The sequence below is a fragment of the Ambystoma mexicanum genome, chromosome 13, assembly GCF_040938575.1.
Source record: "Ambystoma mexicanum isolate Mex_15411 chromosome 13, UKY_AmexF1_1, whole genome shotgun sequence".
Lineage (NCBI taxonomy): Eukaryota > Metazoa > Chordata > Amphibia > Caudata > Ambystomatidae > Ambystoma > Ambystoma mexicanum.
The window spans coordinates 669925391-669951152 of NC_090938.1; the positions used below are offsets into that span (position 1 = coordinate 669925391).

General features: G+C 46.0%; 1 protein-coding gene across 4 annotated transcripts in view; it reads left to right on the forward strand.

Moving 5' to 3' along the window:
- MLLT6 (MLLT6, PHD finger containing) overlaps positions 1-25762 on the forward strand; it is a 1444709-nt gene that overhangs the window by 636405 nt on the left and 782542 nt on the right. For 2 of the 4 annotated variants that reach the window (XM_069634689.1, XM_069634691.1), the window contains exon 7: positions 233-337. In XM_069634689.1, coding sequence (XP_069490790.1) covers positions 233-337 — 105 coding nt within the window. Of the gene's footprint in view, positions 1-229; positions 338-25762 lie in introns of all 4 variants that reach the window. The other 2 variants (XM_069634688.1, XM_069634690.1) reach the window with 1 other exon arrangement.

Genomic DNA, 25762 nt, shown 5'->3' on the forward strand with positions numbered 1-25762 from the left:
GTTAAACAGTAGCTGAAAATCCAATATCATATATTAACCTTAAGGTGAGTCAAAGTTTTCGACTCCTTGAGTGTGGACATTGTTAAAACAAGGACAACCATCATTCCCGTGTGCTGATTAATCCCACAAACTGTCCTAATTCTGCAACCTGTGGAGATGTAATTCTGATATAGCCTTGCCTCTTCTTCCTTCCCATCAATTCTCATCTGGGCTCTCACCAAATGGATAGAAGACGTTTCGTCATCCTGGTGGCTGCCCTTATATCCCAGGTCGAAGGAGCAGGTCTGTGTCCCCTGCACAAGAGAAGCTTGTGATCCAGCCGGAGCGCCAGAAAAAGGTAACATTTGTTCAGTTTTCCAATAAAATAAGATTGTTTTTTATTTAAGGAAGTGCTTTTCCTCAACAAGTGATCTGATTCTCTGGAGAAATGCCAGTATAACACCTTGAAATTAAGTGGGATGGCATAATGATCCTTTGAACAAGTTGCAGCTTTAATTGAATGCGACAGTGCAGTTATTGTTTTTTGCACAATAATGGGAGAAGATTTCTTGCACATGTGGTGGCTAGGATGCCTTGCACAGTGATGTCTTAAACAAATGGCAGTATTAATATAGCTTGTACATATATGGGAACTGATTTCTTGCAGAATAGACAGTTAGGGTTGCTTACACAACAGGAAGGTATGCAAAAGGAATAGAACAGTTTCTTATATAAGGAATATAATTATTTCATGAGTAGCAATGTCATAATTTCATATATATTATAGAAAGTATAATTCCTTGTGTAAACTAAATTAAGGGCCTTCATTATTTTATGTACCATGGATGGGTATGATAACTCCAAGCCCTTTCCTCCATTCCCATCATCTAGAATACCTCACCGCCTATTGTTGGGCTAGAAATGACTTCTCTTAGCTGTTAAAGGCAAAGCAGTGCACAGCCCATTACTGTGCATGCTTGCCTTCTTGCATACATACATATATATATGGCCATGACATCTTCTCTGGAGCCAAGGCACACCTTCAATTTGTTTTCTTTTCACCACTCAATGTAGATTGGAACCTGTTTTTACCCTTTATCTGTTGTGAGGAATCTGGGTATCCTCACTTCTTTCCCCAAGGTAGCCTCCTCCCAGGTGACCTGGGAAAGGCCATTGCGCTTGGATAGTGATCCTGGGGGTGAATATGCGTGGGATGATCACCTGGGTGGAGGAGACTGTCATGTTCCGGTCCAATTGGCGGTTGTTACCGCGTTGGCGGCTACACCGCCATTGAATGTTCCATTACGTTCATCCTGAACAGCTAGCAATGCTCTAGTGTTCAACCAACATGGCCGCTGCTGGGAGGTACTTAGTGTTTGTACTCCCAGTGGTCGGCGCGTTGCAACCGTCCGGTTAGCTTGCTTCTCTTTGCGGTTAATATGCTAAGTTTATTTCCCTTCTTGTTTTGCTTCATTCCGAAGCTTCTCTCTCTCTCTCTTTCTCTCTCTCTCTCTCTCTCTCTCTCTCCTGGCGCTTCCGCGTGTCACTTTGTATTACTCTTTTTACTTTAGTTTTCTCCTTTACTGGCTCCGCCGGTTTTCCTACTCATTATTTACTATGTTCCTTCCACTATTTTTTACTTCGCTTCTTGCTCTATCCTGGCAGCTTTTTCCCCACTACCTCCTCTCCTGTGCAGTGCCTTAGTTCGTACCTCATTTCTTTTTGGGCACAGTTGTTACGCTCTCACTTCTGTTCAATCTTGATCCCAGTGGAGGCTACTATTTACCATCTTGTGCCTTTAACATCTTCTATAAACATATCCTCCTTTCTACACGACTCAGTGATCCATTCGACTGGAGTGCATGCTTCATCCTGTCCTGACGCTGGAAGTGTGCCCTACACTACTCAAGAATTGCAAGGGTTTTTTTCCCCTATGTCTGACAGCCTGTTCCCGGGGCTGGAGCCATAGTGTGGTATTCAAATGGCTTCATTGTGGCTTCTACCCGTGGCAGGTACGTACCACAAAAGAAGGAGAGGGATTATCTGGCACACCGACACAGACTTCAAGAAACCTCTGGGACAGAGAACACAGGTGAGGAGAGTGGTGCAGGGAGTGGGGTGGTGAAGACTCAAAAGTAAAAATCCAGCAGTATTCAGAGGACATAGAGGACAGAGACTTGGGGAGTGGGGATGAGGCACCCTTGGGTGAGATGTGGTATCCCTGATTTCTCTTTTGTAAGGAGACAAATATCCCCCAGCCCTTTTCAGGATACTACCAATCCATTCCCTACATTTTCCAGAAAACCCTCTTCCAACCCACACTCCTTAGGTACTGATACGAGGGGGGGACACCATTAAAACACAGAAGACAGACTGGAAGAAAAAACATGAGTGGTCTAGTTGTTGGACTCATTATCATATAGCCGGGAACTTTAAAAGATAAACTTCTAAAACTGCTACAGCTTTTCAAGTAAGCTGTAAGACAAACAGTGGGCGGTATAGAACAGTTGATCAGAACCTTTCCAAGGACGAAGTTATGGATATACGAACTATGAGAAACTACTAAGTAAACCTAAAACGAAATAGTCAGCGATCATTGAAATTAGAGCGAACCCTGGACAGGAGTGACGACTTGATATTGAATAGAAAGACAGTCATGCCATTTTTCCATTGTATTCCAAACCTTCGTCAAGTCCTCTCAGAAGAGCTGAAGATAATTGAACATCATATGGACAGCATTTAGCTTCATATTCCATCCCCAGTGGTAAAGGGAATTTATTGGACGCAGTAGAAAGTTTGTTAATGCTTGGTATTGACTTAACACCAACTAAGACCCCCAATGGCTTGTTGACCCCTCCGTGATAGAGGGGGATACAGGAGAAACGAGAAATCCATCAGAAAGACCAAGATCACCTCTCATCCCCAAAGTGATGCCCTCGAGGAAAACAAGGGAGATTGAAATGTTTATGACCCGTTGGAGACTGGGCGTGTCCCAAAAGGCCCGAGACTTAACTTGAATGTTACATTCAAGCCGGATCAATACCCAGACCAAATGAGAGTGATTAAAACGCCTTTAAGAGGACAGAATCTGGAGCCTGAACAATTAAATTGGTCCTGGATTCTGGGCGCTCTGGCCCAACGAGCCTGTGCATAACCGCCCAAGAAGTCTCCTCCTTTTTTACTTACCAAAACCAGACAGGCATAAAGACATCATGCCGGCAGGCAATTGTTTAAAGATGGCCTCCTGGAACACGAGGGGTTTTAAACATCTGACAGCCCACAGTGATCTAAACCTGGGCGACCATGACCTCCTCTGTCTGCAGGAAACTTGGTTGACGGAAAAGCCCAGTCTCGATGGATATGAAGTAAACCTGTCCCAAGCTGCCAAAGGCCAAAAAGGATGTCCTACATCAGGCCTACTAACTGCTACAAGATCTGGCAGCGGCCTGAACCTTATAAAAACAGTTTTTGCCAATTTATTCGTGCAAGAACTACTGGCGAGATTGAGGCTTCCGGAGAAATCATTAGACCAGAATACGTCATCTACCCTGGCCATTATAAACCTTTACTGGAACCTGAAAGCACTCTCTAACGAAACGTTTCTGGACATGGTAAAAAGTCTTATCAATGATGCATATACCAACCAGCACACAAACTACATCATCTTGTGCAGTGATCTCAATGCAAGATGTTTAAAAGACGACCGCGGAAAGATCGGGTCGGAACACAGCCCAGCTTCAGTCGAGAGAGGAATCTCATGAATGTCTCCCATGGCCTCATGTGATCTGCATATCTTAAACTGACAGGCTGAGGCGGCAAACTATAAGTGGCGACTTGGGAGCAAGGTAATCAACATGAATATTGACTGCGTCTTGAAGTGATCAAGACGATAAACAACGATCACAACTTGGTATGTTATGTGTAACTTGGGCCGCTGAGGCAGAACCAAAAAGACGAATGATGACATTGGTAGAAGAGTGCAACAGAGGCACGCGATTACAATTGAATAAAACCGCAATTGAAAAATGAACACAGGATTACATCAATAACTTAAAACCTGATAGCGCCGATACTGAGAACCCAAAAGTGGATTACACACCGCTTCTTAAATGCTACCGTATCCAAAAACGAGGTCTAAAGACAGAGTCAATTAAAAGAATCCATACATACGACGCCTTACTCGTGGAAAAAAGAAGAGCGTTAAGAAGAGCCAAACGTCTAGCTGTAAAGACAAATAACTGGGAAGACAAAGAAAAAGCAACCATTGCAATTAAGAATGATAAAAACTGGATTCTTACACACAGAGTAGAATTGTATCAAAATGACTCAGAAAACATGCTACAAGCGATCTGTGGCAGGAAAGTGAAAGACTTCTGGTCATTGGTAAAATCCACAGCGGCTAATACTAATGATCCCCAGCAGAACAACGGCAAGGAACAAGTATGGGTGGATCATTTCACAAACCTCTTTCAGGGAGAAAAGGACTGTCCTAGACATCTACTAGTGAACTTGGCAGAACCATGGGACATCCCCCACGATATAGAACGTATACTGGGGAAAATACAAAAATGTAATACTTCAAGGGCCTCTGGCCACGACGGATTGACTAATGCTATCCTGAAAGAATATCCGGAGGCATGGCCTCTTTTCATTCATAAACTCATTGAGCAAATTACACAAACTCACTCAATTCCCAGTTTGTGGAGGAAATCAACAGTGGTCCGCATTTACAAGAAAGCTCAAAAAGAAAACCCAAGGAATTATTGTCTCATCGCACTGTTAGATCTTATTAGGAAGGGTTTTTACTCTTTAGTCCTACATTGTTTACAAGATTGGACTAAGGTGGTGGATTTTAATTACGCACTGCCAAACTGGCTTTGTAAAGGATATTGGTACAGCCGCAAATATTTTCCTTCTGAGTATTTTGAAGGCGATGGTGCGGGAGGGAAGACTGAGGATCTTTGTAGCCTTTGTGGACCTGGTCCAAGCTTTCGATCAGGCCAATCAACAAACTCTGTGGGAAAAACTGGCTGCTCAGAGCTGTCGACGTCAATTTTAGAACCCCTAATCCCCCTCCATTCAAATACCACCATGCAAGTGCGTCTGAACCGATCTGGTATATTATCAACCGAAATTACCACAGCTAGAGGGGTTAAAAAAAATTCCCCCTCGCCCCAGCACTGTTTAACCTTTTCTTGCCCGATCTCCAGCATTTTGAGCCCATGATCAGATCCTTTCCACCGATTATAGGGGGCGGTCATATTTCAGGCCCTCCGTATGCTGATGATCTGATCCTAATAGACGAAACTGCAGTGGGCTTTCAGAGACAGCTGGACAGTCTCCAGAAATACATCAATGAGAATAACCTGGAGATAAATAAAGAGAAAACAAAAACCATGTGCTTTGAAAAATCAAAAAAAGTAATAAGAATTTGCAATGGTTTCTTGGACACTCGCAGATCGAACAGGTTAAACAATTCAAATGCCTAGGAGTCAGGCTGAATAACAGCTCAGTGGAAACTCTGATGTTAGACCTTTTGTGTGAGAGAACCAAGACCTTGGACAGCCAGGCGGGGGCAATGGATAAGAAATTCGGCCGTTCTATGTTACCAGTGTTGAAATATTATGAATCAAAAGTAGTTCTTTCACTGATCTACGGTGCCGAGGCCATGCTAGACATTTTAAAGAAAATATGGCCCAAGCTTGAGGGCCTTTTCTGGAAGCAAGTCGTCAGACTTCCAAATGCAACTCCAATAGCTATCATACGCAGAAAGCTGGGCCTTCTTTCCCTCCAAACTGTGGTAGAATGGAACAGCCTGGCACTGTTTAGAAAAGTCTCCTTACCCGCATGGCCGGTAATCTTTGAGATTATTGTAAAGAACTACCAGGCAAAGCCAATAAACTACTGGACAATTGGGCAACCAAAAACAGAACTAAACTGGGGGAAATTGATTGCACGGAACTGGACCTGAAATTAAAACCCACAAGAGTAAAAAAGAAACTAGGAGAACATTATTGGATCTTTACACTTGCTGCAGCAGCTAACTATCAGTTAACAGCACATCTACCAGTAATATGCAGAAAACTAAACCTGCCTACAGGATACCTAATAAAGTTCACTAGCAGATTTTTCCAAGATCAATTCTTTTTTTTTTTAAAAACCTTTATTTTTTTTCTGACAGGCATGACACACTTATACATAGTTTGACATTGAATTTTACAGTTACACAGGTAAGGCGACAACTTCTTTCCCACAGCACACATGCATATAGTTAATTTTGTGTGGAATCCTCTGAGCTATCCTCCTCATTGTCTCTGAGGTAGGACCGCAAGGGAGCCCAAATGTCTTTCCGTCTGTTGGTAGGTGTAACAGTGTTGATGTATTGTTCCTCTGATTCCTGGACGTATATTAGGTTCTTCAGCCATTCTTTGTGACTGGGGGCTTTCTTTGATTTCCATAGCTGTAGTATGTTTCTTGTGGCCACTGCACCTGCAATAGCCACCAGTCTGCAGATTTTAACTGATGCCTTCCCTATGTCCCCCAGAAGGTATTTACGTGGGATAGCCGGGATGTCTAGACCAGTAATGTCACTTATACTCTCGGCCACCTCCCCCCAAAATGCTTTAACAGGGGGACATTCCCAGTACATGTGTATTGAGTTTGCGTTTTGGGTATTGCTTTTGGGACATGTCACCTGGAGGGGAGGGTTAAACTTGGAGATCTTTTTTGGGGTCATGTGCAGATGGTTTAGCATTTTAAACTGACACAATGTTGTATGTATGTTGGAATTTATCGAGATAGTTTTGGTGTGTTGACAGTATCTGGCCCATTGGGCATCTTCTATGGCGTTACCTAGATCCCGTTCCCATTTTAGTTTTATATTATTCCTGGATGGAGTATGTTTCTGACCTGCACCATACAATTTTGATATGGATCCCGTGAAGCCCTCTTGTGACATGACTTCAGATATGAATTCATGAATTGGGGGGGTGTCGGGAATGATGGCCATTTCTTCCTGCAAGCTGCTTTCATACAGTGGTACTGCAGTGTGGTATTGAGGTCCGACCCCAGTTTATCGTGGACTATTGTAAGTGTTGCGAATTTACCATCTGGGTATAAATCTCCTATTCTAATTTTTTTGTCCGGGTCCCATTTGCGCTGTAGGGCCATGTCAAATGTGGGTCCAAATCGGGCCAATGCCACAAGGGGGTAAACAGCCAGTATGGGTTTGTGCAGCCCACCCTTGTGAATAATGCTGCCCAGGCACGTACTGATGTGTTCACAGGGTCTACCTCTATGACATTCACTTTACTTTTTACAAATGGCATCGCTTGGATATTAGCTGGGGCTACCGCAAATTTCTCCGCCCGTACATGTGCGTGTTTTTCCGCGGTGTCCCCCCAGTATTGCGCAAAGTGTGCTTGAGCTGCATGGTAGTATAGCACGAAATCAGGGGCTACTAATCCTCCTATTTCATATCTTTCGCACATCTTGGGCCAACTAAGTCGAACCTGCTCCCCCCCATACGAAATTTATTGTTAGTCTTTGTAATCTCTGAAAGAAGTCTCTGCCGGGCCATATGGGGATACCACAAAACATATATAGCAATTTGGGTACCACCATCATTTTAAGCAGGGCTACCCGCCCGTACATGGATATTGGAAGTTTCCCCCATACAGCTAGTTTGTGCTCTAGGAGTTGTAGATAGGGTTCGTAGTTGTTTGTGTATAGTGTCTGCCTATCAATGGCCATTAGTATTCCCAGATACCGCGCACCTACAGGGTACCATTTGAAATGCATTGGTAGCCCGTGATTGCACTGTGGTCATCGTCAGTGGGATTTTTTCTGACTTGGATTGGTTAATTTTATATCCAGAGTACATGGAAAAAGTGTTAATTTCCTGCATTATCGGGGGGTAGATGGGTTTCTGGGCAACGTACATACAACATTGTGTCATCTGCATATAGTGAGAGGAGCTGGCCCCCCCCCCCCGGATGCAAATGCCCCTCCACAAGTGTTCGTGTCTAACCTTGGCAGCCATGCCCTCTATCATGAGTTTGAATATGAGTGGGGACAGGGGGCAACCTTGTCGGGTGCCTCTTCCTAGCTGAAAGGGTGATGACAGTGTGTTGTTGGTCCTTACCATTACTACCGGTTTCGTATATAGCAGACGGATATACCCAATAAATACAGGACCAAACCCCAGTTTACTCAGCATTGCAAACATGTAGTTCCATGAAACAGAGTCAAACGCTTTTTCAGCGTCCAGGGTGATTGCTGCCAGCTTAGCGTTTGGGTCCATTTGTGTTGTGATTGCGAAATATCTTCTCAAGTTCAGTGCCTTTGACCTGGCAGGGATAAATCCTGTTTGGTCGGTATGAATTAGTTTATTCATGTGCGGGATCAGCCGATTCGCCATTGCATTGGCGTAGATTTTGGCATCTGATTTGATCAGTGACAGCGGGCAGTAAGATGCAGGGTCCAGGGGAGGTTTGTGTGGTTTTAACAGGACTGTTATTATTGCTTCTCTCATGGTGCTCGGTAGTTCACCCCCATCGAGTGCCTCTTCCCAGACTTCCAGCAGTTTTGGAGCCATCTCGGCTTTCCATGTTTTGTAGAAATCTAGCGGGATAGGTCTGTTATCGCTTGTTCGATTTCCTCGATTGTCAATGGGAGTTCCAGCAGTGCCCTTTCGGTTTCCCCCAGTTTAGGCACAGGAAACGACTCCATATAGGTTTGTAGTTCAGTTGGGCCGAGATCAATTCTTAAGGATTCGTCTGAATCTCCTCTCCACCAACGAGATCATTGCAATAAGAGAAAATCTGACCAAAATAAATGTCTATACTGCAAATAAGAAGAAAAGGTGGAAAGCCTGAAACATCTTCTACTCCATTGTCCAGGTCTAACTAAGGAGCGTAGGAGTTCATTGGGTCGGCACTTCTGAAATTCCCACCATATAATGCAGAGGATTGGTGGGCTATTTTATTGTGTGGAGACAAGACAACATGTGTGATAACAGTGGTATCATTTATGGTCAAAATTTTTCCGAAATCAGACGAGTAGACTTATGCACACAAAATAGGAAAAAAGGGTGCAAAACCTGCAGCAGAGAAGTCTGCCGTTTGCTAAAGAAGCCAAAGACTTATTTTCTTAAAAGGAAAACTTTAATTCTTCTTAAAAGGGAAAATGTAATTATTTTCTTTTTGTAAAAATTGTAGATCAATTAAATCAAATAAAACAAAAACAAAAAAGAGTCAGCTGAGAGGTTTGAAGAGAGACACAGTGAGCGTGAAAGAGAGTTGAAGCAGTGCAACGCAGACTACGGTAGTTCTGAAATAAGCAGCTGGGAAGCGAGGAAGCCGTGGAGGACACTGTATGCCAGAGGGAACCAACGCAAGCATACCGCGAGTCGAGACTGGGCTCCGGAAAGCCACAGAAAGTGGAAACGAGACCGTGAGAAAGCCTGTGAGTCTGCCTGTGTGAAAAGGGCCCCCCCCCGAACACGGTGGATGGGCGGATTAGCGCCAGAGACATTTGGTTTTCAACGTGTGAACTGAACATTCGGAGACAAGGAATTAACATGATGAAAAGTCATATAAGCAAGCATTGTCAAAAGTCAAATAAGCAAGCATTGTCAAGAGACAAATAAGCAAGCAATGCCAAGAGTCAAATAAGCAAGTATTTCCAAGAGCCAAGAATAGATGTCCAAGAGAACTATATAATAGTAGCTAAGTCTGTATGCAAAAGAAACCTGACAAAGGGGAGCCAAATGCTTTAATCAAGAAAGCTAAAGCAAATAATAGGTTTCCTATCAGGAGAGTGAACTGGGAAGCTCGTGCCAAAGGAACTATAACAGAAACTGTGTTTCCTAGCAGGAGAGTGTACTGGGAAGCACAGGTTGGTGTTGAAAATGAAAACTACTAAATGAGTGAATGTAGACAAAGCCAGTGATAAGAAAGCTTCAAGGGTACCTGAAAGGATACTGAGTCAAGCCTTGTTGAGAAGTTGAAACTGTGGCAAAATATCAAACCAAGTAAGGTGTGTCGGTTGCGTGACTTGTAATGGGTGGACCGTGTGGTCCGACAACTGCTCCTAGAACGAGTGCACCCCTCTATGAGAAAGCTACTGAAAGCTGCCATAAAGAAGCTTGTGTTTAACTTTTGTGAGATTTGAACTCAAGTAAATGAACTGGTGAAATGTAACCAAATTAGAAGAGCCGGGAAGTGGCCCATGGAATTATATCGTTTTGTAAAGCTGAAATACTTGAACTCTTGGAGAAGGTAAACCATTTGTGTTGTGAACTATTTTGAACTTGGGGAAGGGAAATCCTTTTGCAAGCCAAGAGCTGGAAGAACCTCTGAACTTTCATTTGAACACTATTACATTGATGCTGACATCCCTACACATTGTTTGCAAATAGACGTGAGGTCAAGTATAGGTTTTGGACACAGACAGACATTTGCTTTGGACTTCCTGACAGACTATCCTTAGTTTTCTTTAGGTAGGGAAATCCCACCTTAGAATAGGGTAAGTTAGGCCTTTTTCCAACCCAGTTTTTAAGTTAAATAAAAGTCTATAGCCAGAATTCTATTCTGTTGTCTGTGTCTACTCCCTGATGCCTTCACACTGGCCTCTTGGAAGCATCCTGTTCAATCAATGCCAGGAGCATGTCCCTTACAGTTTGAAATAAGTCCTTCTCAATCACATCTGATGGTTTCTCTAAGCTCCTCTATCTGTGAATCCCTCTTCAATTTTCCAATAGTTTCACCTCTGTCTCCAGCTTCTCGAAACTCTTGATCACACCATTAAGGAACCTCCCCTGCTGATACAGTGAGGAGAATACCTACTTAGCAGACTCCTCCAGTCTCATTATATTACCCTTCATCTATGCTGCACATTGCTCAGATCCTGTCACTCTTCTTCCCATTGTTTGAGGTTTTACCTCATCCATCACAACAGCCTGTCGTCTGCCCTCAGTTTCCCTGTGTAGCTTTTGTTACAGCAGTTGAATGAGCAGATAACTCAGGACTCCCCTGATGTTTTATAAAAAGGTTTATTGTACAACTCAAATATTACATGGGCTTTTGGGTGAACTGAATAAACGGACAAGGGGGTTTCAAAACAACCAGAATAAATAGGAGCAATATTAGCTTGCTTGATGACCATAGTCTGTCCATCCAGCTCTCATTTTCGTGGCTCTCTTCCTGCTGGCAGTCAAGCAAATGTCGGAGAGGTTTCACGTGTCCCGTGCACTTCTTTTGTGGTTGGCTTGGTCCTTTCTACTGCTGTCGCTGAGGTCCAGATGCTATGATCGCTGTAGGTAGTTCTCCCGACCTGCCAGACATGTGGGGTCCTTTTTTACTCCTAGTCTTGCTACACTTGGGCCACATTTCACCACATTTCACTGGGCCCGGGAGCTTTAGGTTTTCACCCTGGAATACTGGCAAGCAACTATGACACCTTCATGGGCCAGCACATGTTGAACAGTAGCTCCATGTGCAGGACTTCCCTTCTCAACTGAATCTGCTGGGTATGGCTCCCCTGCTGATTGTTCTCTTCTATTCCTTTCCTCTTCCTCCTTAAGGCCGCTCAAAGATCTGGCCCTCCTCGCCCCCTGCTTGTTTCCTCTTCCCATGGGTGCTTCTAGCTTTACAGCCCTATGGTGTCTCTATGGCCTGTTCCTGAATTCTTGCTGAGGCATTTCCTGCAGTCATCCAGCCTTCTCCTCTCTCTGCACCCCTTTCTGGCTCTTTGCTCAGTGCCACCTTCTTGAATCTCCCCCCTTTCAGGCATCTTTTGTTCTGCTCATCTTTCCTCCCTACTGTAAAACCTTATTACCAGTTTTCTCATTCTCCTTCTCCAATGTGACCTGGGCAATCCCTCCTCCTGTGATTTCTAACAATTTCGCTTTCTCCCTTTAGTCCCCTTTCTCCTCTTAGCTCAGCTCATCTGTTTGCTTTCCTTCCTCACCTCTCCCAGACTTTGCAATCCTTCAACCAACATCAGCCACCCCGATATGGTAATGCCTGGCACTTTTATCCTCCCACAGACCTCTATCCTGGGTGCATGAAAGATTGAGTCAGCTTTGGTTTGCAAAACACTCTGTGCAGAGGTTGGCTGTGAAAATTCAAACTCCTGAACTTAGTAGTCTTCTCACTTTGTGATTGGCAGTGAGTTGTGCAGAGAGAACCATTAAGAAGGGTGTCCGCCATCTTTCCCTTACAACACTCCGGCAGTTGCAATAGCCCACTGAGTTGTCAGCTGTGCGCCGCCATTCAGTGTGGCACTTTTCTTGCACTGCAAATATTTCTACGTAGCTCTGTCCATCATACCAGGAAAGTTAAATATTACTTGCGGTGTAGTGAATCATTAGGTGATCTTGCTTGATTGTTTTGTTAGTGCCAGATATCACTTTTAACATGGTCACTGTTACTTGTATTCTCTAGGACTGCATGTTTTGCAGTGGGTGTAACATCAATCTCTTGAACGCTGACATATATTGTCCTGCAATTTGAACCGTGGAGGGCCTTGGCCGCCAGGGTCTTTGAGATCCATGCAAGGCACAGTATTTGTCATCTTCTTGACTGCCTTTTATTCAGGCAACTATGATCCATAAACCTATTGTCAAAGAAATGAGTGGCCTTCAAATTTCACGTTTTGTGAGTCAAGGGTGCAGAGAGCACCGTCCAATATGATGGACCTGAACCAGAGAGACTTCGAGGGGCAACCATCTATGTTCCCAACTATTTCGAGTAGGGCAAGGGAAAGTGTATTTGCTTGTGTGGCGCATGCGCAGCCACTTTCCGCTTAGTGCTTTCAAAAGACCCACTGCGCTGAAAATTGATTCTTGGAACATTGTTGGACTGGACAACTGGACAACAGACTAAATAATCTAGACCTGGTGCCCTGGTCTCTTTTTTTTAACACATTTGATGTAATTTTGTTAAGAGACTTGGAGCCTCATCACAGGTTGGGCAGAGTGGTAAAAATGTGGTGGTAATGCCAGTGAATGGCAGGTGTAAGTCAGACAACCCAGGTAACTATACCTTCTCAAACTCAAAATTCAGTTCTAATCTTCTAATCATCAATGATTTTATTGTAGCTCTAACAATCTGGCCTACGGTCGTAGATTTTCAAATAGTCCTCCAATTGGGAAGTGGCCATTATTCTTTAGTGTTAACTATTGATATCGGGTCCATATATAGCGCGGGTAATACCACCCTGGGGTACAGATAGCTATTGAGAGTAAACTGTGTACGTCATTACTCTAGTCATGCTGTAATCCACATGGGTTAATAGACTAGCTTGTATAGGATACCTTGCCTAGCATGGAAATATGCTTGAATTTATCTAATGATTCGTCTTGGGTTCTAGACGCTTGGGGGAATATAATGAAAGCGGCGAGTGAAGCCTTTACGCAGACCCTATCAAGACTATCGAATTTTTAAGAGGCATGCAAATTGGTTTGATGCCAAATGTAAGTTTTATTCAAAATTGCACCTTTTAACTTTAAAACACACTATTAGGAGTTCCATTGAAATTGCTCAAACCAGGCCAGCGTATAAGCATGCCACCAGGGAGTGATGGGTAGAGTAGCTTTGTGTAAAATGGTAATCCTCCCAAGGTTACTTTACTTTTTTACGAATATCCCTTATAAGATCAAGAAGGTTTTTTTTCCAAGATGTTGGATGCAAAAGTTGACTACAAGCTTTAATTTATAGCGGCACATTTGTCCATGTTGGGAACTTGGGGAGACTTCTAGGCTGGTAGGTAACATGATGAAACATAGGTGTGAAATCGAATTGTTATGGGCACCTGGGTGGGTAAGGGGTCCACATACATCTTCCAGGTTCAGAGAACAATATGTAAAAAGTTAAAGGGTTATATAGTTGAAGTCTACCACTGGGCTGTGATGGGACCATCCTGGCGGCCGCAAAGCAAATGGGATTAGTGAAACTACAGGAAAAGAGGTTCACCTCGTTGGGCAACTTTTTTGAGAATGGGACCTTGCTGATATTTGAACAGTGAAGAAAGACATACGGCATCTCAAAAGGGCACTTCCTCTCCTATGGAAAAGTGGTTAGGCAACTTGAACATTTATGGGAATGTATACCGGAAGAACCAGAGGAAAGTCCATTGATATTTCAGATCCTATAGGAAGGGGAAGATAAGAGCAGGGTATCCCAGTTATATAGAGCTCTATACAGGGAGCGCTTGCAGGGGGGTCTTGTGGTTAAGGAAAAATTGGAAAGAGATATGGATGTTTTAATATCGGAGACAAAATGGGTCCAGATTTGGGAGCGAGTCCGAAAGGTGTCCCGTAGTGCGAGGTTTCAGCTAACGCAGTTTTACTTTCTACATAAAGAATACATGACCCCGTAAAGCTACATACAATTAACCCTTCGATATATCAAATGAATGCCCACACTGCGGGGGAGAGAGGGTGGGCTAATGGCCTATGGTATGGGAATGCCCCCAAATAATTCCATATTGGGAGGTTTAGGAGTAAGAACCGGACACATGGATGGTAAGTTGATTGGTAAAGACCTTTATTAATAAAAACAAAATGGGGCAGGGGTGGGGGGTTGGAGGAAATCCTAACTAACCCTACCTCCAAGACGGATTTCCCTTCTTCAACAATACTAGCTAACAAATTGTCTGTGTCAGAATGTGCAAGGTAAAGTTTGCAGTCCAGTGTCAAAATACTAATCTATCCTCACAAACTCAATATAAGATGAAAAGGGAAATGTCTCTTGACTGTCAACCTGCAACCCCACTTTGTAGTTCAAAATTAAAGTTCCAAAAAGGTGTAGAAAAAACAAGCAAAGGTTCCACAAGACTCGAGGGGTTTATTCTCTTTCCCCTGAGCCTTTCTACTTCATCCAAGATTGTCTCTGTATCTTTAATGGTCATGATAAGTCTTTATCTTTACTTAGCAGGCCTGGCTCCTAGGTCCTGCAACAAGAAAGAATGGCCTGGACACCTTTTCCAAGCCGTCTTCAGGGCCTCAGCCCCTCGGTGGGCAGAACCGACTCCCACGTATTGCGGCAATAAAGAATAGCCTGGTTCTCTCTCCCCAAGCTGTGCTCGGATTTTCCTCTCAATTGCTACGGGCCACAGGCCCTACTCTCAGTACCCCTCTCAGGTACTGCGACGAGGAAGAATAGCCTGGTTCTCTCTTACAAGCTGTGGTGAGGGTCCCCAACCCTTTTTGAGCAGGCCCGGCTGCTAGGTACTGCGACAACGAAGAATAGCCTGGTTCTCTCTCCCAAGCTGTGGTGAGGGTCCTGACCCTTTCTGAGCAGGCACTGCGACAACGGTGAATAGCCTGGTTCTCTCTTCCAAGCTGTGCTGAAGGTCCCCAAACCTTTCTCAGTGCCCCTCCTCTTGGCCCACTCTCCTGCCAAGTAGGGTACTCAACATTCTTGGATTCACAGTTCTCTCTCTCTCTCCGTCTTCACTTCCACCCACAGCCTTGGTTTACTCTCCTGCCAAGGTCTCTAAGTGTCACTTGTACATGTAAGCTTTGCATTCTTCTGAATCACTTTTTGGGGTATCTGCGAGGACCACTTGTATAGGTAAAGTTTGTATTCCCCTTTATTACTGTTTGGGGTGCGTTTCTCCAGCGTGGGTCCCAGATCCCCTTCACTTGGTTACTCTCCAGTTCTCGTTGTCTGGTCTTTCTTCAAGCCACAGCCTTGGTCTACTACCCTGCCAAGGTCTGTGGGTATCATCTGTATATGCAAAGTTCGTATTCCACTTTATTGCTGGTCAGGGTATGCCTTCCTGATATGGTTCCCAGACCCCCTCCACTAGGTAATTCTGCCCTGTGAGTATTCCGTCTGTTTTCTGCTTCGGGCCTTCAGTACTCTCTGGATCTCCCCATCCCGGAGACTAACCACCCTCGTACCTGTAGGGACTTGGCCCTCACCGTCCGGATGTGTGTGGGTATCCCAGGGGCTTCTCTGGCTTACTTACATTCCCTGGTCTTCTGCACGTCCCCTCTTCAGTTCGGCAGTGTTTTCCTTGCACTCCGGTGGCCTTGGTCACCGGCGGATAGGTTTCCTCTTCTCCGGTCTGCCTTCTGCGTCACAGTCTGCTTTCCTGCAAGTACCTGGGAACTCTCTGGGCGCATCCCGAGCTGACAACAAAAACGCCATCCTTCTCTTCCCTTGCTGCCTTTGAATGGCAGCTGACAAATAGGATTGTTCCAAAGGCTAGAACACGTGCATTTGTTCTTGTCAGTGATCTTCATTACACGTGGCCTCTTCCTCGTCTCAGTAGTTCTTGTCTGAGATATATTGCAAAAACACATAGGGACATTGGGTAGTGTGGAATAGGAGGGGTTTTGATGGAAGATGGGAGGTTCAAAGGGATGCTGCCTTCTCCCAAGATAGTCACTACTCTCAACAGGGTCCTCCCTCCCAATGAGATCGTCCCACTGAGCACCACCCCCAGGGTGCTCTTGGGTAGCGGCCTGACCTCCCTGGTCTCATAGAAAAGCAGTGACGACACCTCTGTATTGGTCACAGAGGGAGTACTTACCTATGTGAATACGTTGTTGAGAACCAGTTTATACCAAAAATCCATATATATGTCTATGGGGTCTAATTCCATGGGGGAAGAAACACGAGACCCAGAAGAGAATATCACGCTTCCTATTAATGCTACCTAAGAGACACATAGCTATATCCTGGAAAAGTCCACAAGCCCTGCAGATTCAGCAATGGCTAAACTATGTACAACGATGGGGAGTGGCAGAGGTGGAAATCCTCTGAAGGAACAAGGACCTGAAGGAGGAGGGAATAATTGTAAGTTTGGGCTCAAGAGTTGAACAGAATAAAAGATATGGGATGCCGGGTTCTATTGGGTGAAGCTAACTGGAGGGGGAGTAGGCGAACAAGAAGTCTGAATTGTACTGTTAGGAGATGTGGGAAATTACAGTCGCTATCATTGAATATTCAGGAAATGTTTGTGATTTGGTCAGTTTATGAGCAGAACATGAATAAAGTGATGTTAAAAAAAAAGCATGCCATCCCGGGAGAGAAAGCCTATATGCCTGAAATGAAATGGATGGAGTTGGAAACAGCTGCGGCTTTGAGTAACTCCAAACAGTATTGGAAGGTGATTGTAGCCGGTTTGAACGACAACCGATCCTGTATTCAGGACATAGCTGCTGATATCTCGACTGCAAAAGAGTGTCAACTTTTCTCAAGCCTTTATAATCCTACAACCAACTCTCCTGATCGGGAATTTTATTTAACAGTTCTTGTTGACCATGGGGAACAACACCCCTGGAATATTGGTGGCAGTCTAGCATTATCAGCCCTTGAGACTGCATTTAGGAGTATGGCTGCCAGATAATCTACTTGCCCCGACATGGTTCCAATTGAGCTTTTTAAACATTAATGTGTATTGTGGCTGCCAATTTTCATAAGAGTATTCAATATTTTGCTACTTCATAAAGCTATTCCTCACAGTTGGATCCAGGCAACTATCCTTCCTCTCTCTAAGAATGGCAACCCGGCTATCGCCTGATCTCTTTCATTGACACTACGGCTAAATGTTTTGGTAGGGTTGTGTATGGTAAAATCATGGACTCGGCACAGGCTACAGCTATCCTTTCTGATATTCAGTATCGCTTCCGGAAGACAGTGGGAACTGTGGATCACATTTATAATTTTAATGTAATTTTGGAGCAATATGTTCGAGGGTATGGGATCCCTATGTATGTAGCTTTTATGGATCTAAGCACCGCATTTGATTCCGTGAATCACAGGAAGCCATGGGCTTCCTTGCAGGTTCTTGATATGCCACCCGCGTTGTTGGACTGTTTGGTTAAAATGCATAGGAATTTTTCAGTCACTGTGTGCCTTAATAATTCAGGGCACTGACTGACCTAATCAGTGCAACGAGCCGTGTGAGACAATGATGCGTGATGACTCCATTACTTTTGAACTTGTGGATACATTTGCTATCCCCTACACTGGCTCATCTAGTGATATTCCCAACCTGGTTGGGAGGCGCATACCGGTACTAATGTCCACAGATGACACCGTCCTCACTGCCAAAACAAGGAAGGCCCTTCAAAAATTGGAAACAGCTTTTTATGATTTATGCTGGCAAGTTATTTTAAAATTAACACAAAAAAATCCAAAGCAATGTGCATAGGCACTACCAAAAAAGGGCATTGTGCATTAATGATAGAGAGATGCAGAATGGACTGGTTTGACTCATTCTGTTATTTGGGTGTTACTTTAACGAAAGGGATAAAATGGCATACGCACATCAGTACCCAAGTGATTAGATTTGCCCAAATAAAGGGGCAAATAATTCAGTATGTGCACAAATTGAGGGGTCTCCTTAAGAATCATGCCATACAAATTTATAGAACTAAATCCTCACCTGTGGCTATGTATGGTGCAGCATCCTGGGGGCATCAGTGTCCCATCCTCCTTGAAAGGAAAGAGAATTGCTTTCTTAGAGCAACAATGGGATTATATCAGGGCTTTCCGGGTTATCTGTTACATCAAGAATGTAGTATGATGCCTATTTCAGACCGCATTCAACTACAGCCTTTGATTTATTGGACACGCCTATGGGGTAATCCAAGTCTGGCCTTAACCATGTTGCTTGTTAATGATATTTGGATTTCAGCTGTACACCATTGCTCTAATTGGTTAAATTATGTACAGACTACAGTACATTCTCTCTGCGAGATGGATTATTTCCTCCTTCGAGTAGATAGGAACAAAGAAGATCCAACATTAGTGGCAAAGGCATTTTTGGTCCTTAAAGCCAAAGAGCTGATACTGAGCGTCATAAGTCTAGCACCCAGGGCTATTTTGCAATCAGGTCAGTCTTGGGTCCTCACAGTTATATATACTGGTTTAATGATTTGCGGAAAAGGGCAATTTAATATGATTTTATCTATTCTTTTTTTCAAGAAGTTTTTATTAACAGTTTTCAGAGAAACAAGTACATAAAAAAAAAATTCACCAACCTCTCCCTCCCACATACCCCCCTCTCCCCTCCTCCCCAGATCCATGAGGTACCTAATAGCGTACCAACGTCATTTGAAATAGAAACATAATGCATGCTAACTATGCCAGGCTGACAGGGTGGGTCGTTGTGCCAGTTCCTCAAACGGCCACCCGAAAGGATAGCTGTGCTAAAACTCACAAGTCTTCACAGGTCTGATTCGTCCTGTGGGCGAATTATGGCCAGTAGTTCCATAGCCTTGGGGCACCAGGCTCGGCGGGCTCCCGCTTTTAGATATGCCATCAAGTTGGCCCAGTCCGACGTGAACCGCAAGTGGAGCCCATGGATAGAGTAGGTGAGCCACTCCATGGCCACCAAAGACCACAGTTTAACAATCCACTCATATTCCTCTGGAGGGTTCTTCGATTTCCATTTCCGGGCTCGGACCAGAGCGGCTGCCAGCATCATTCTCGCGTAAAGTTCGCGGTCAGCTCTAGTAGCTAGGGTTGTCAGCATCCCATTAAGGCTTAATAAGTCCAGCCCTCTGTTTTGAGCCAGCTTAGCACCCAACACCTGGGTGACCGCATGTTGGGCCTGAGTCCAAAAGAGATCAATTTTTGGACACTCCCACCAAACATGAGCCCAGGAACCCACTGCGCCGCACTCCCTCCAGCACAACCATGATACATTGGGGTATATTTTATTTAGCGTTATTGGGGTTAGGTGCCACCTCAAAAGTTTAAAAAGGACATCCTGGTCTCCAACCCAGGCCTCCCTATCGCTGACACCTACACGAGCGCCTGCTCAAAGGAAACCCTCACTGACATTCTCTTTTTCGTGCCTTCACCTGAACTTTGGACCCTTCACATGGTCGCTGTGCTCTCTCCTTTCTCCACCTCTCCCATTAATGGTGGCACCCGTTGGGATGTCCTCTTGGCCCCTTTCCACTCCTCTAAAGCCATCATTAATGTCTATGCTAACGGGACCGTCTTGGTCCAAGGCCCTCAGGCCAACCTACACCTCTTTGATAGACGCTTCCCATGCCTCATCAACTTCCTCTCCGCTCCCGCTGTCCCCCCTCCTCTGTCCTCGGCTACCTTGCCTCTCCCCTCCCTCCCTGCCCCTTCTCTTGCTCCCTCTTCAACTCCTTCTCCAACACCTCCGCAGGGCGTACCTCTGATCTGTACCCCTCCCCGGAAGTTTTTCAAGGGTGGCAACCTTCTCCACATTGCCACTCTAAATTCTCGCTCTGCCATCAAGCACTCCTCTGATATCTGTCGCCTTCTTGAGGAACTGGACCTCGACGTCCTCGGTCTCACTGAGACTTGGTTCACTGCCAGCTCTGCCACCAGCTTCGACACACTCCTACCTGACGGCTACAAGATCCTCTCCATGCCCAGGCCCAACCGTTCAGGTGGTGTTGCCCTTATCTTCCCTGAGTGGATTCCTGCCACTGTCACTCCTACGCAGACCTACTCCTCTTTTGAATGTCTTGTCTGCCGACTCTCTCTCTCTCCTAGCCATTCCCTTACCGTGGCTACTATCTATCGGCCACCTGGTCAAATTTCCTCCTTCCTCTCTGAGTGGGCTGACCTCTCCTCCTCACTCCTGTCCTCAACCACCCAACTCCTCTTTCTCGGTGACTTCAACATCCACCTCGATGCCTCCTGTCCCCCCACTGGTCTCTTTCGCGAACTCTGCAACTCTCTCTCACTCTCTATTCTCCCGTCTGGGCCTACTCACTCTGCAGGGCACACTCTTGATGCTCTGATCTCTTCTGACCTTCCCCTCTCCCTCCCTCTCTCCACTCCTCTCTCCTGGAGCGATCACTTTCTCCTATCCTCCCACCTCTCCCTCCCTAACCCACAGGCAAAGCCACCCTCTTCACTGCCACCCACCTTCTCGGTCATCCGACCTATGAAGCGCGTGTCAGTTGAGGCTTTCGCTGCTACCTTCTCGCCCCCTTCTCCCCCCTCGGCTGACTCCCACCCTGACACAGCCCTCTCCATGCTCTATTCCTCTATATCTGATACTCTCGATATCCTTGCCCCCGTCATGAGAATCCGCCTGAAGCCCAAAGCCAAATGTAACTCTTGGTATGACTCGGATCTCGTCACCCTAAAACGCAAGTGCAGGGTGGCAGAGAGGAAATGGCGTGCTTCATGTTCATCCTCTGACAAACTGGCCTGCCGCCTGCTCCAAAGGCAATACCGGCTCTCCGTTCTCACCAAGAAGAGAGCCCTTATCCAAGCCCGCATCTCTGAGGCATCTAACAACTCGGCCGAACTCTTTAAAATCTGCAAGGAGCTGGCCAACCCTGCTGCAGTCTCTACCTCTCCTGTCCCCTCCCAGGCCCTCTGCACTGCACTGGCCTCGCACTTCATCTCAAAAACTCAGGACATCCTGTCCTCGCTCTCCTCCTCTCTCCTCCCTCCCTCTCTTCTCGGCTCTTCCTCTTGCTCTCTTGCAGCCGCCCCTCCGCCCTCCTTCTCTGCTTTTCCACCTTTTTCTGCTGATGAGGTTTCCAGACAAGTCCGATCTATGAAAGCCTCTTCTAAACAGGTTCACCCCTGTTCCTCCAAAACCATCAAGGACCACATCGACTCCCTGGCTCCTGCCCTGACTGACTTTTGCAACCACTCATTCGCCTCTGGAGTCTTCCCATCCCCCCTCAAGCACTCCCTTGTGCACCCCCTCCTCAAGAAACCCTCTTCCGACCCCTCCTGCCCGGCCAACTATCGCCCAATCTCCATCACTCCCTTCCTGGGCAAGCTCCTGGAGAAACTGGCCATCTCCCAGCTTAACCTCCATGCTGAATATGTTGGTAATCTTCATGACCATCAATCCGGCTTCAGAGCGGCCAGAAGCACGGAAACTGCTCTCCTGAACATCCGTGAGGACCTGCTCCTGAACCTCGATTCCAACACTCCCTGTGTTCTCATTCTGCTCGATCTCTCCTCTGCCTTTGACACTGTCAACCATGCCATCCTGCTCAACCGTCTCCGTGATAACCTGGGTATCACTGGTCAGGCTCTGGCATGGCTGACCTCTTTCCTTTCCGGTCGACCCTCCCAGGTCCAAATGGGCTCCTTCCTCTCGGACATCTTTTTCTCCACCTGTGGTGTCCCCCAGGGATCCAACCTCTCTCCCTGGCTTTTCAACCAGTATCTGGCACTCCTTGCCCACCGCATCGCCGCTCTCTGCCCCCACTTCCAGTGCTATGCGGACGATACCCAGCTCATTTTCAGGCTACCCTCGGCCTCCTCCTCTCCTTCCCTCATCTCCGACTGTCTGTCTGCTATCCAGGAATGGTGTGCCGCCAATGACCTCTGCCTTAATGCCAGTAAGACTGAGATTCTACTCATCGGCACACCCACTCCCTCCTTCCCTGCAGCTCTCTGGCCGACCTCCCTTGGCCCCCTTCCTGCCCCTACCTGCAAGGCTAAAAACCTCGGGGTCATCTTCGACTCCACACTCTCCTTCTCTCCTCATATATCTGACGTCTCTAAGAAGTCACACTACCAGCTGCACCTCCTCAGAGGTATTCTTCCCTTCCTCTCCTTCCCCCAGAAGCGCACTGTCTCCCGAGCCCTGGTTCTCTCAAGGCTGGACTACTGTAACAGCCTCTATCTTAATCTGCCTGCCTCCACTCTCCGCCCTCTGCAACTTATCCAGAACAGAACTGCGAGACTTGTCCTTGGCCTCAAGCCCAGGGACCGTATCTCTCCAGGACTGAAATCTCTTCACTGGCTCCCAGTGGCTGCGAGGATTAAGTTCAAAACCCTTTGCATTGTCCACAAGGCCTTCTGGGGCCTGGGGCCTAAATACCTTCAACTCTCTCTTCCTAAATATCTTCCTTCACGAGCCCTTCGCTCATCCGTCTCCAACTCCCTCATGGTCAGCCGCTTCTCGAAGCAACGAGCTGGGGGTAGATCTCTCTCCGCAGCAGGGGCCTCCCTCTGGAACAGCCTTCCTGCCTCCCTGAAACTTGAGGAGAACCATCTCCGGTTCCGGAAGCACCTCAAAACCTTCCTCTTCGCTTCTGCCTTCTCTCTCCCTCTCCCCTGCTAAACCTGCTTAACTCCCCACTGAACTCTGCACTAAACCTGCATCTTGGCCACTCTTAGCGACCTCGGTCCAGGGCCCAGCCACTCTCCACTTGCACTGCCTCCCTGGCTCCCCCTGCACTGTGGGACTGTCACTGCATCCCTACAGCCCCCTTCCCAGCACTTGCTCTGCACTTACCTCGCACTTGCCACCAGCTGGCCCTTTTATTTATTATTTATTATTTTATTACGCTACTTACCTTGTATTGCACTTTCCCCCCCACCTCCTCCCCTTGCACTTTCTCCTTTTCCCCTTACCTCTGCACTTGCGCGATCTGAATGACACCTGGCCTAGTAGGATCGTTTGTCTGTCTTCCCCTTGTTTCCCTCCGTCCCTGCCTCGTCGCGCCTTGAAACACTTGTGTATAGGCGCGTTACAAATACCATATCATATCATATCATATCAACATCAGTTTCAGCCAGATTTCCCGAATTTTAATGGATCTTGCAAGTTTCGGGATCTGAGACCACAGATTGACCCATTCCAGTTTCTCTATGCCCGTCCCTACATCCCACGCCCATTTAACCATATATTTCCTGGACTGCAAGGTTTCTTGATTTTATCTATTCTCAATGCAAGCTGCACCCTTAAGGTTTATACTTTTATTGAACGTGCCCTGGAATTTGTTTATTACAGTTTGAATAGCTTATTTGGGAATTGTTATAATTCACTGCGGCCAATTTGGGTTGTTTTATCCCTTTGTATGTATTTTATCTTTTAGTTGTGTATTGTTGTGATGCATGTAAGATTGTATTGTGTTGATTGTTATCTTGTATGGGTTATTGTGTCTGAAATAAATATTTTTCTTTCTTTCTTGGTTGATTGTGTACAGCAGGACCCCAAGGTCATGGTCCTGCATCCAGCTCCTACAGTTTTTAGCCCATTTTCTGGGGCAAGAGCATGCTGATCCTCTGGCCTAGATAAACCTTATACAAGACTTTGAAAAACTTGTGTATAAGCACGTGATAATCAATCAAGACATGTCTCAGCACCTTCGGGTGGGGGTCTAAAATAGGCATGGTAACCTTTGGGAATTGTGACTATGATCACGTGGTTTGGGATTTAGTTGAACATATCTCTCAGAAGCTCAGAGTGGCATGAAAAGGGACTAGAGATGGGCTAGGAAATCAGGGGGGCCTTCCCTATTCCTGCTCCAGATATACATTACATAGTACAGTGGTGGCATCTTGCCAGTAAGGGATGCCCAGTATCATTTACCAACTAAAGGCCTGCGATATCATAGAGTCACTATGCAGAGCATTATGTAAGTGAAGATTTGCAGTCTCACCTTTTGTGAAATTCTGATATTTTTACAGGTTTTCATGTAATGATTCCCATCACAGAGTCTCAGTTCATGCTGCGGCTGAGATTGAAAGAAGGTGCCCCTCCAAATTACCTTTTTTCAATGCCGTATCATGAAACGTGGGAACCCAATAATAAACACTACTCCATCTTGGAGCAGCATTCTCCACGGGAATCCTTGGTAAGTTCACACTAACACTATAAAGCCCCTGAGCAGATGGAGCCAGCCTCCAAGGGAAGACAATGTACCCTGGGAATTCCTAACTCTGCACTGTCATGCTGGAAGCCCCATGTATCTGGAGAAAAGTCCTTCAGGGGCTGCCATGCTTCCCACCTTCTTCAGCACATCTGCCTTCCAAGCTTGCTTGTGCCTGCCGTTTAGGTTATACAGCAGGCTCCAGAGGTCTCAGCCACAACATGCCCAAGCGCCACTCAGAATTGCAGATGCCAACTCCTCTCAGACTTCATGAAAAGAAGTGCCACTACCAGTGCTGCCTTCTTTGACAAGTCTAGAAACCATACTTGCCATGAGAGGATAGGTACCCCTCTCAGCCTGGAGTGGGAGGCCTACCAAAGTGGAAGGCAGAACCAGTACTACCCCAGAGGGGGACAGTGGCAATTGAGTATTACTACCATGCATTGCCCCATACCCCCACAAGCATGTGATTTCCAGTCTTGTTTTCTTACTTGCAGGCATCCTCACGAACCAGAGATCCAGGCGTATCGGTTCCATGAATGTAACCCATTAAGACTTCCAACATTCCAAGATTTTCTAGATCTCTGGCAATACAACAGGAAGTTCTACCCCCAGAAACACTTAAGAGCTTTTACATGCAGTGAGGGTGCTTGTTCAGGTCCTAGAGGGGATCCTGTGGCAGGCGAATAGACAGGAAGCATTCATCTTCGGGCTCCAGCCCCGCCCTCAACAATGGGGCTTTAAGCTATATATTTTGAGTCAAAGGCATTTTGCAGCAGCTTCCCAGCACAAATACTGTGCCAAATGAAGTACTAAGGCACCCTTTGAAGGGCAGCTTCTTCTACATTAACAGGTTGCTCTCTCTGAAAATATGCAAGTAACCCCAGAGAGGGTAATAGCACAAAGCCACATGACCATCTGGTCCCTGATGATCTGTTAAGCGTCAGATCTGATCTCAGTCAAGGGGATGGAAGAAAGGGCACTAACTGCTTCCCCTTCAGGAGTAACACCTTATCCCTGTAGAGGCTGTTCTATCATGTGTCGAGGCCTAACTCCCTTCTAGGCTTGCACTGACTGACCAACCCCCCCCCCCACCCCCTCCCAAGGGCTTTTGAAGAGATTACTCTGAGAAGGGAGCAAGTTTCCTCCTGTGCAGGTCAGTCCACAAAGTCATATATAGCCACCCTTCAGCTCTCC